The sequence below is a fragment of the Carya illinoinensis genome, chromosome 3 (assembly GCF_018687715.1).
Source record: "Carya illinoinensis cultivar Pawnee chromosome 3, C.illinoinensisPawnee_v1, whole genome shotgun sequence".
NCBI classification, from domain to species: Eukaryota; Viridiplantae; Streptophyta; class Magnoliopsida; order Fagales; family Juglandaceae; genus Carya; species Carya illinoinensis.
Genome location: NC_056754.1, coordinates 13,216,493 through 13,228,292, shown reverse-complemented (window position 1 = coordinate 13,228,292; position 11,800 = coordinate 13,216,493). Strand labels below are relative to the sequence as shown.

General features: G+C 35.5%; 2 protein-coding genes across 3 annotated transcripts; both read right to left on the bottom strand.

The window, feature by feature from the left end:
• Nucleotides 1-1,547: 1,547 nt before the first annotated feature.
• LOC122303670 (aspartic proteinase Asp1-like) lies at nucleotides 1,548-5,110 on the bottom strand. 2 transcript variants are annotated; one of them, XM_043115551.1, is made up of 8 exons: nucleotides 4,469-5,106; nucleotides 4,269-4,383; nucleotides 3,578-3,804; nucleotides 2,909-3,142; nucleotides 2,553-2,691; nucleotides 2,237-2,433; nucleotides 2,037-2,107; nucleotides 1,548-1,780 (listed from the first exon to the last, which is right to left on the bottom strand). In XM_043115551.1, the coding sequence occupies exons 1-8, from the start codon at nucleotides 4,708-4,710 to the stop codon at nucleotides 1,671-1,673; spliced, it is 1,335 nt and encodes a 444-aa protein (XP_042971485.1). In that variant the 5' UTR covers nucleotides 4,711-5,106; the 3' UTR covers nucleotides 1,548-1,670. The 2 variants fall into 2 exon arrangements, with proteins under 2 accessions (XP_042971485.1, XP_042971486.1); XM_043115552.1 differs by lacking the exon at nucleotides 2,909-3,142 and having other exon boundaries at nucleotides 4,469-5,110.
• Nucleotides 5,111-5,589: 479 nt separating this feature from the next.
• Nucleotides 5,590-11,324, bottom strand: LOC122303336 (aldehyde dehydrogenase family 3 member H1-like). The gene is made up of 12 exons (XM_043115085.1): nucleotides 11,129-11,324; nucleotides 10,362-10,463; nucleotides 10,016-10,268; nucleotides 9,743-9,811; nucleotides 9,535-9,631; nucleotides 8,396-8,602; nucleotides 8,114-8,229; nucleotides 7,927-8,031; nucleotides 7,681-7,853; nucleotides 7,490-7,580; nucleotides 6,887-7,036; nucleotides 5,590-6,095 (listed from the first exon to the last, which is right to left on the bottom strand). Exons 1-12 carry the CDS (start codon nucleotides 11,167-11,169, stop codon nucleotides 5,856-5,858), a joined length of 1,644 nt encoding a protein of 547 aa, XP_042971019.1. The 5' UTR covers nucleotides 11,170-11,324; the 3' UTR covers nucleotides 5,590-5,855.
• Between the last annotated feature and the right edge of the window lie 476 nt (nucleotides 11,325-11,800).

The following is an 11,800-nucleotide window of genomic DNA, read 5'->3' as shown; positions in this document are numbered from 1 at the left end:
CAAATATTTTAAATCATATCACTTTTGATACATTATAATATTTGATTCAATAATTGTATAATATCATCTCAAAGAGAAAATTGACAGTTTTTCCAATACGAGCTTCTTGCTGGAAATTATAAAAATATTATAAAGATATTCATTATCACATCCAATCTCTTAGTTTCTTTGAATAAAATGCACCATTCTCTTCATTACAAGGCATAAAATAATATAAATCCAATATCATTCTCTTCATATAATGATGCGGAACTATTAGTACGTGACTAATGATTTCTTATCAAAAACTCATTATTTTACTTGGTCACTAGAAGATCATATATAAATTTAGAATATATTGTGAACTTTTACATTTGATATTGCTACTTCAAGAGCATATTCGAGGCATTCATTTTAAACATATATTCTATAGTGGCTTTTCTCTACTCAATTTCAATTATGCAACTTCAGATGCATTAATCATAATGAGCTTTTGGTACACGTATTACTCATTTAAATTATCTCACAAAATCAATAGATCGTTTATTATGAGATACTCAATAAAATTATTGGTTTAGAAAGATCCTTCAAGGATGCTCAATTTTTATTCCAAGATGAATCTTAATATGAGATACCTAATAAAATTATTAGTTTAGAGCGATCCTTCGGGATGCTCCATTTCTATTCCAAAATAAATCTTATCATCAGTAATTCATAACAAGTATAAAAAGTAAATAGAACTTGTATATAAACTATGTAAATAAAATTTACCACATATATAACTGAGATGTAAATTATGTGAATAAATATAGAATTTTATCAAGTAATAATGATGAATATAATTTTTAATACTCACATTGGAGATTGTAAATAATATATTGAAAAACTTACTTGAAGTATAAGACTACTAGCTTCAAAATTGTCAGAACTTTCGTGTTGATAACGTATTATGAAACTAATAGAGAAATGATATAGCAAAATAGAGAGAATATTACAAGACAAAAAGTTGTTCTACAATACAAAACTTGATGATATACAAGTGAATGATACTCATATATATAGGAATACAAAGGAGTATGTATAACTTAAGTCTTAATTGATGGTTCAATGGTCTTAATTAATGGTTAAAGATTAGTCTTAATTAATGACTCAATAGTCTTAATTAATTGCTATGTATGGTCATACAATAAGTTTATAACAAAAACAACAATTATATTACAATTTGTTTACAACTAATTATAAAAAATTATTATTTTATATACTTTAAACAGTTGCAAGTACAAAAATTTTGAATTAAAGTAAAAAATATTAATATTTTAATATATAGTAGTAATTAAATTGTAATATAATTGGTGTTGTATTATTGTCCAAGCTGATAACCCTAATCTTATTGATTTAACGCATATAGTTTAATGAAGTATGCCGTCCAGTTCTTACTGCTAGATGTGACTGTTAGTTCAATGGTTTATTTATTTATTTATTTTTTTAACACTAAAAAAACATAAATTCAGTAATAGTATGTAACTTTGTTAAACATTTAAAAAAATACAAAAAATAAAAATAAAATATACTAACGATAGCTTTAAACAGTATACTCGAAAGGTAAATAGCATTTTCCATTTACAAATAGATAGCTAACGAAATCTTTAATGAATAGAGACAAAGTATGAGAAGCCGAATGGTTATTATCATCAAATGCTAACGGCTTTAGACTTTGGAAATGGATCACATTTGTCAGGGTGCCACCCAATCAATTGATTCTCGTTGTCAAAGATTACCATCTTTCCTTGCATTGATATGTCTGTAAAAGATAAAACAAGGATAGAAATCCCGACTAATTAATTGAAGAGAATATGGTCAATAGGGAATACAAAAATTTTATGTGTAGTAATTTTTCAGGTATTTGATTGTTTACGTCATTTTTTAATATAAAATAATGACTTTGATCAATCATATTAATAAAATACATAAAAATATATAAAAATAACTGTGCGTAGCAAAACTTGAATATTGGTGTAAGCAGTAATACGCTATTTATAATTTCTAGCAACCATTACCTCCAATGATGTTAAAAGTTGCCCCTTCTTCTGTTCCATTTAGAATACCCAAGCAAACATTTTTGAAGTCCTATAATATAATATATAATTTTAATTAAAATTTTAATACAAAGCGTCTTAATTGCATTTCGAAAAAGATCAGAATGATGAGAGAATATGAATTAGGTACAGCATATATGAATTAGGTACAGCATATATATGAGAGTATGAGATAAGCATCCGGGGGGAGTTCAAACTCAACTCTAGCTTTCCCATCAGTACTGTTGAAGCTCAATGCCATGGGCTTGAAGTATTTACTCGCCTCCTCTAAGCTTTTGAATGGACCCTCCCAGCAGAGTGAGAGAGTCTGGTCATTCTCTGCTACTGTTAATTTCTTCTCACTTGCTTCTTTCTTCACCTTCAAATATGTACATACATGATGATGAGCAAAAAGAAACGATTTTTAACCCATGTTTAATGTATCATGTTTGTAAGGGAAAATGATTAGTGCTACTTGAGTTGCAGATTTTCACTGACCAAATCGGTCAGAGTTCCGTAAGCATGAGAATCCAGGTATGTGTAGGAGGTGCCACTATCAAAAACCGTGCGTAATTTTTTAATTCCTGTAGTCTTCCCTCCAAATATCAGTTCTGCATCCCCAGGTGAGTAATGTTCGCTGACATATATTACAACAGTACTACTTTGTTATAATTAAGAAGACAGACACTGAAGCGTAAACGCACTGTTTATTTTGGGATCATGTTTTTTTTTTTCATTTGTTGTTTAGCTGATGCCGGAGGCTTTTATATCAGTGATCATGTGTTTAAGATTTCAATAAACAAGTTTGCAAATAAATTGATTAGAGGAGATGCAGATGATCAAGAGCAGATTACGGATGTTTAGGTGACATTTGTGTCCAAGACAGACTTGAAGGATCATAAAGGTCATCCCCAAAGAAAAGATATCCTCCGCCTTGACCTTTGAAACAATGTCCAATGACATTTCGCACATAACCCTGCTCATTAAGCTGCGATAAAATGCTGGACTTTCCTTTGCCAAGACCGAGCATTCCGTCAGAGGGATGATGATGATAAGGGCCAGGTCCAGGAGTTTGGTCATAACCACAGCTGTATGTACGTAGACATGCAGGAAATTAAAACACAAAACAATTAAAATTACATGCATGTCAGGATCACGTATTAATGATCAATCATATCATGTAGATGGGTGCACTGGAAGACGTATCGTGTACGTACAGATCAAGTTCAGAGAGATGACACAAATTATAATCTAGTATTCATGTGTACCGCTTAATTAATTGGTTACCATGTTACAACATGAAGATGAACTCATGATGTCGATTCAATTATGAAAACCTGATCCATTTTGATTGGTGACATTGCCAGGAAAAAACGAAGAGGAACTTAATTACGAACGTCGGCAATTCTATTTAATCAAAGGCATGAATGCATGATTCTCTAAGAATATTACTTCAAGAAATTGAAAATTAAGAGTGGGCAAGAGTAATTGAGAAGAAGAAATTAGCAAGCAAAGTCACCAACCCAAGGGCTAGAAGAGGTTTGGTTGTTTTTCCACCTGTGAAGTTGAGTGAAAAAACGTCCTTGACAAGGAAACCACGGGAGGAAAAGCCATCTGCATACTGAATTTCATAGTCACATCGAGATGGGGTTTTGCTTTTGTAGTCACCGGGTGGTTGCAAGGATTTACAAAGAGGGTCCTCAGGGGGTACCACGTAATCATTATTGTGCTTGTAAGGTGGATGAGGAGCCTGCAAAACCAATAGTAAAACAACACGAGGAATAGATCAGAAGGCAGTCCAGTCACAAATGCATGGCAAAACTTGGGCGCATGAAACTACGTACGGAAGTTTCAAAGAACCAGAGTACAATCTTCGAGTCTGGTAGGTTGGCGGAAGCTAGCAATTAATACATTATGGTAATGAAGTATTTCGAATCGTATTAGCAGTAATCAAGAACAAGTATCCAAATTTTCACTCAGTTTGGGTGCAAGCTATTTCATGATATGACTATATAATCCTCCCCTCTTTTATTTCCCTAAATTAGCAACAAGAAATTGTACTTGCCTAGAAAATCTCCAGTACTCCGGCCACTTAGAGAGCTAGCTACCCTGATCATGACGTACAGTAAAAAAAAAAAAAAAAAAAACTCATGCGTCCTCGACGGGAAAGCTATATGTGTAGAATTCATTGTCATGACCATTTGAATTAATTACCTCGGTGCATGCAAAACAGGGCTCGCACTGGAGCCATGTGAGGTCACTACCTGTATCAGGATCAAGAAAATATGGCTTTGATGGCTGGCCTATGTGGAGGGTAACGTTGTAGAACCTGCAAATTATGATGCAACAAAGCTTTAAATGCAACAGACCGATCGCTTCTTATATAGAAATCTTAGAAGTATCTTCGTATGTACCCAATAGGATACACGTTCCCGTCAATAGGGAACACAACGGAGGATTTAAAATCTCGGTTGAGCAGCAGTGAGGCAATCGCTTCAGTGATTGGTTGCACAGACTTCCTCCCATTTTGCTGGTGCTGATGGTCAACATAATTTAAAGCTAAGGATGACGATGACAACTCACATAAACTCAGCAACAACACCAGCTGCAGCACCTGCAGTAGCAACATCACTCCCACCTGATCCTCTTCCTTCATGATCTCATCTCTAAGATCTCTTCAGCTTTTTCTTTCCCTCAATTCGCAATTTGAATGAACGAGTTGCATGCAATGACTGTACTAATTAAGTACTCCATGTCCAACAAAATGGCATGCAGGGAGACAAGATGTACGTACATACTGGCATGTGGGTGGGTGTGATAAAGTGGCCGGGTAGGTCATTTAAGTACGTTAGTATCACTTCAGAGCAAAGGATGAATAAGTATTGCTTGCTTGTTTAATCCTCTCTAATTGCTATCCTTTCCCTTCTCTGTACTGTCAGGCTTAATGTACTAAAAGAAGAAGAAGAAGAAGATGAGGTTTCTTCTAACAGTGGTTATTCCTTCCCTCCATTGAGACCTTATGGATTGTATTGCTATTAACATTGGAGGGCTAGCTTTTGAAAATTATTCTCTTAAAAATACAAAATAAAAAATATAAATAAAGATATGGGAAAGAGATGAATTCTGCTTTGAGTGAAGAGAAAAAGCCATGAATGTCGGTTTGAGTGAAGAGAAAAAGCACTCCCAGTTGAAATATGGGGAATTTCTTGGAAGCTTCTTTGTGCAGAGAAGTACTTTATCTCTTATCTCTTTTGTCGTTCCAGACTTTCCCCACTTATTTAGTCTAACACATGCATGCAAGACAATTAATAGGGAAGCTTCCATCCATGACCTGAGTTACTTTATATATATATGTACGTACCTGATCTGATTAATCATGCATGTATAAAGAATTTGATACTCTTTACAATGTTGAACGCATTTGAATGGATTTAGTATATTTGTGATATAGTTTACCAATTAACAACAAAAATAATAGATGCTAAAATCCTTTTTTCAATGTTATAGTATATATGCTACAACCTTGAACGGGTACTTGATGGCACACTACAAGAAGGACGAGCGCCTTGAATTCCACAAATTTCCAGTGATTACAAGACACTGACCTTGCATAAAACTGAAGCTTGAAAGTTAAACTTAGTCCTAAAAAGTATTTGACAGGCCAGAGAACTTCAGACTGTATTCATTATGCAGAGAATATACCTGGCCATTGATTATTTGAAGAAAATACAAAAACATTCCTAAAAGAATAACTGGAGAAATTAAACAGATCTTCAAAGTGACTCATCCCCATCTATCTTTTCAATCTTTTGACCTTCCAATCAAAGCAAGTATTATGGAAATTATGTTTCCACTGATCAGGGCCTTCAGCAGTCTTTGTTTTCCAGCCGTGTATGGTGGGTACCTAACAGATGCATCTCCAGTAAAACTTCTGTATAGAACTGCCTTCTTATGGCTAAAAGCATCGAAAGAGAATTTGCCATGGTATGCTCCCATTCCACTCTCCCCAACTCCACCAAAAGGTAAACCGTCTACTGCAACCTGCATTGTAAAGTTGGTATGTCCAAATGTCACATGGTCTCATGTCATAGAGGGATTTGAAGATAATTCTGAAGGCAGAGGACAATCAAGTTTCATGTCACAGAGTTGAAATCTGTACACCACATCTATAACCCAAATATTTGTCAACCTTAAATCCAAAACTTCCATCGATCTGTTGAGTTCCTCAAATTCAATCAATTTGCTCTTTCAGTAAGAAGATTAACTGATTTTTTTTTTTTTGATCAAGAGTCGGGGTCCCTTAAAAGGAGACCTCTCCCCAGTATATTAAACTTAAACAAAACTTTGTGCATGGGATTACAACCTCCTTCCCAGGCACAAACAAACTGTTAACTTTACCAGAAACATTGTTCCCTAACCAATAAATACAAACGGACAGAGCTACAGACATTGATCACAACTAAAATAAAAAACAATCCACATAAAGCCTGCACTTAGAGACACCACCGGATATTTGGCAACCCAAGTTTATCAGTACGCAACACTCCTCTCAACAAGTGAGGAAGTGAGTTAGCAATAGAGACCTCTGAGGAATGTTGATGCGATAATAATGGTCTTGCACAGTTACTTATTTAGCCATCAAAAGGTTTTAAAATGTTTTCACAGATGCCAATTATTCCAACCAAACTAAACGTATGATGAAATCATCATTTTTGGTTCGTATTGATATTGGAACCCAAATATGACTGGATTTATGAAATAAGATCAAAATGCATGGAATAAATTTGGAATATCTATCTTTTGTGTATCAATTTCAGGATGAGAATATTCACATGTAGAATGGTATCATTGATGAGCATTCCTCCTGAAGATATCTTCTGCACAAAATCCTTCTTCAGCTGCTCATCATTAGTGAAGAGATATGCAGCAAGGGGCTTCGGTTTTGAGTTGATCACCTCAAAGCTGTCTTCCAAGTTCTCAACCTGTAACAAAACAGAAGAAAAAATGATACATTTCTACATACTTGTGTGACTCTGTCCCACTATAGGAACTGCAAACATAACTTCAAAGAATCCACTGCTGTGCACAGATCTGGGAAATGTGTAGCACAATTTTTCAGGAAGAAGAATTGAGTGAAGAAAGTGCTCCATTGACATGAAAAGAGCAGTGGTTTTCACCACCATTAATTTTTGAAAATAAAATTAGAGAGAGAGAGAGAGAGAGAGAGAGAGAGCATTGAGGTATGGACAATTCATATGACTAGTTTGTAGTTGGTCTTTGCCACTTGGGCATAATGAAGCAGATTAACAAGACACTTCTTATTTTTCAGAAGATGAATGGGGCGAGAATACAGTTTCCATCCTCATAAAATGACAATCTCTTTAGAAAAAGCCTCAGAGGAAGATGCACTTCTTAATTCTAACCATAGTACTCACAGTGAGAATAGGCATTAAAGGCCCAAATATCTCCTCCTGCATTATCTGGGAGTCCTCTGGGACGTCCAACAAGATGGCTGGAGCTATCCTTCTGAAATCAAAATTTAGACAATTGTTGTAATGATGGTCATCTAACTTAGATAGGACTGTCAACAGGCTAAATCAAACAAGTAATGAACTACCGTACTCACAATTGACTCTCATCCCTTTGGCCTCCGAACACAACTTTATCAGATACCTTGTCCTCATCCAACATCTTTACCAGACGAGCAAACTGGGATGAGCTCACAATGCGGGAGATATCTTTGGATTGCAGTGGATCTTTCCCAAAAAATTGTTCCAATTCATATTTTAAAGAATTTATCTGTAGAGCAGGCATATATTAAGAAATATGCATTTCAAGTATACCATTTCTGTCTTCCATGAAGCGGCCTTACCAACTTTGGAGCAAAGTCTTTTGTTGTTATAATATAGTCAACATCAATACATGCTTGCCCATTATTCAATGCCCACTTGCCAGCAATTATCCTCCTAACAGCGACCTTATACATGCAAAAATTTAATCCATTTCAGAAACTACGAGGGGAAACACGATTCAAACTCCAGCAGAAGAGCAATTCTTACTTTTAAGTCGATGTTTGAATCAACAACAGCTGGGCATTTCCCTCCAAGTTCTAGAGTCACAGGTGTAAGGTGCTTTGCAGCCGCAGCCATCACGATGCGCCCGACCCTTGCACTGCCTGCAGAAAACTCATCAATTATTTCGTAAGTACTAAATATAAGTACGTCAGGCATGCGGGGGGGTATTTAAATGCAACTGCTGCTTACACATAACAATGGACGTTTCAAAACCTTAGGATCACGTCGGAAGTAATTACGAAAAGTGCTAAAATGCTTAAAAAAAACCTGTGTAGAGTATCTTATCCCACTTCTGCTCAAGTAGTGCAGTAGTTTCATCAACAGCCCCTTCAACAACTCTTATTGCAGATTTGTCTAAATATTCCTCCACTAATTTAGAGAGCAGTAATGATGTGGCAGGAGCAATTTCTGATGGTTTTAGAACCACAGCGTTTCCAGCTGAAATAGCTCCAATGACCGGATCGAGAGATAACGCTAGAAAATAAACACATTATACGTTATTTTTTGTCTGTGGATAGTGTAATGAGTAACTCTATTATATAATCCTCTGCACCACACACTATCAACGTCACATAATTTGATTTGAAAGATAAATTTTAAAATTTGAATTGAAACTTATAATGTCAACAGTGCACAAAATACCATAAAAAAATCTCAAAGAAATTATAACAAAGAGAGCGATATTTATGTCACAATGTTGCATAGATCACTACAAGTTAACAAATTTGAGAAAGAGGAAAACAGGGTACCCGCTGATTTGTGAAGCTGATTGCATGTTCTTAAGATTATAGAACAGTGGGATGTTGTTTTACACAAGTCCATGAAACCAACCAGATAGGCATTCGGCAGCAAAACATGCTTCTGTGTGACATGTTTGGCCACGCTCACATTCCTGGCACATAATGAAATTCCAATACGTGCTTTACAAAGGTCTAGGAACAACTTTGGGTTTCCGACAACAGTTCTTTTTGCTTTAGATATGGGATATGCATAAAGAGAGGAACGTCATTGCTCAGCAGTACTAAAAAGAAGTGAAGTTTAATTTTGAACTCAATGTTTGCACAATGAATAAGTAGGAACTTTTGAAAGCTGCATGAAGGAACAACTTTTGTCGTCCCTATGCAGGGGAGCTACAAAATATTAGGACTCAAGTTAGTGATACTGGAAAATTGAGATTACAGTACTTAGTCAAAGACAGTGGAGAACAATATTACATTGCAGGTGTTGTAGAATGTGATATAAAAATATGCATGATGCTATTACTCTAATAAAAAGTTATTATGTATAGCTACTAAAGGCACATTAGAAAAAAATGGGATTTGTTGGGATGAGAACTCTGAAGAATGAAAATTATGTTGTGAACCTGTGTCAGATTGCATGAAACCAGATTCTGATCTTTTACTTACAGAAAGGAAAGTTCCATGTCGAGATGACCAACACAACTCCTAACGGTTCTGACACGATTTCTGCTGATGATGGATATGTTGTAAGTGAAGTTTTGACCTGAAAAGTGTTGACAAATTTATGCTTGTGATTGTTTAGATTTGAGGAGACAGCCAAAACATTACCCATTTACAGTTGTTCTCAACGATAAAAGTAGGCACTCTTAATCACCTTTTCTGGAATCATCCAACCGCTCAATTCTTTTAGAGCCGACTTACACGATGATTTTACCTGAGAAATCTGCATCAAACATCAAGCATATATGTTAATTATTTAACAGAAAACATGGAGTAAATATGTGGGAAATAAATGAGATATTTATATATATAGTATGACATGGTACAAATGGCAGTTGAAAGATATACTTCAGAGAAATTCTACGAGGAAGGAACAAAATATGAATGACCACAATCGCTATAAACCAAAGAAGAAGATAACGAGTACCTCGGAAATAAAGGCTTCGACTGCAGGCTTTGAGAGGTCCTTATGAAGTGCTTCGGTGATCTCTTTCTCCTTCTCTTCAACCATCTTCTCGATGCTCTTCAACTGCGACACTCTCCATTCATAGCTCCTTGTCCTGCCGGAGTTAAAGCTCTTCCTGAGCTCCTTAACGAGTGAAGCTGCTTTGTCGGCGTCAAACTTTGGCTTCTCTTCCATCACCACCATTAATGACAAAGTTGCTGAACAACTTTTAAACCTAAAACACACATATATACACGAAGAAAATGAGTATTGAGAGAAACGAGGACACCAAGAAAATATGCGCAAAGATGGAAAGGAATTAGGCTACCGATAGGAAGTTCTTGTTAGGTTGGGGAAAGAAAGTCGTGTTTGATTGCTCTTTCTTGTAAAACGGTAAGAGAATGCTCTGTTAGCGCCAGCACTACCTGCACTGTATGTATAAGACAAAGCATAGTCACATGAGTTCTGCTTGCGTTTATCTGTTTTCTTCTCTCAAGCACTTAATGCAAAAGAGTCTCTTCGCTTGTTCATGGAATTTGAACTGCTCAATTTCAACATCACGTAGCATGTTATAATAATTCTTTTGTTACCAAACTTTAAGTAAGTACTGATCATATCCTTGAACAATTGAGTTTTGCTTCTTACCCAAAAAAGGGCTAGATGTTTGCACATGTACTAGAAACTATATATAAAGCACGGGAAATCTGAGACAAAAAGAAAAGGCAACAAAGCAAAAGAAAAATGAAGAAGATGGACCCGTGATCAGTGGAAATGTCAAGAGATGTAGCACTTTTTTGGAGTGAGCGGTGAAAAGTAACAATTGTAGAGTGTAGAGTAGATCTTTTTCTTGCCTTGTCTGTGGGTTGTATACAGTCTACAATTTCTAAATTATACTGCATCTAAAGTCGTGAAATAAGTCTTTATTCATCACGGAAGACTGAAAAGACGAAGGAAATAATTGCAGAAATAAGAAAGCCATGCCCTTCTTCAGAAACTCCATAGTACCATGTAATATACAAGTTGTAAGGATCAGATCGACATTCATATCTAATTTCGTTGATGAAGTGACAAATATAAGAAGGTGAGAATAATTACCTGCAGTGCGACATGAATAGCTCGATAGAGATGTTCTTCATGATGGAAAGAGAGAAAGAGAGAAAGATTGAAAGGCAGATTGTGGAGTATCCTCCTAGAAATGGGCACAGAAAGCATACTTAAATGCCTTTTGGGCTTGGGAAAAACATTTGCATGGAAAACGCTCAATATGTTCTGTATAAACATGACAAAACATAATGCAGACAATGATTTCTCAGCCATTGAAACATGAAGATAACGTTAAAGATTCTTGGCATTGGTTGATGCAGTACAGTTTTTGGCCCTTTTGGGGACTACTTCTAACATTACTATCAACCGGTCCCCAAGAAACCATGGTGTGGTGCTTTTCGGTCAGTGGTCACCAGGCTACTTTGAGATTCCGTTTAAGGGGCTACAGAGAGAAGACAGGTAAAGTTACTGGCTGGATTTGGCTCAAAATCAAGCGTAAAGGAACGAGGATCGATGACCATATAGTGAAAGAGTTTTGCTACATGCAAGTATAGTTGCGCACTAATCTGTATATTAATACTGATTTATTCATACTTAAAATTTAAATTAACATTGTTTTTAATAAAATCTACTTTTTGACCAATTACATTATATTAATGCACAGATTAGTACATAATTATACTTGTAACTATATTTTTTTGAGTGAAATTGCAAAAAAGTGGA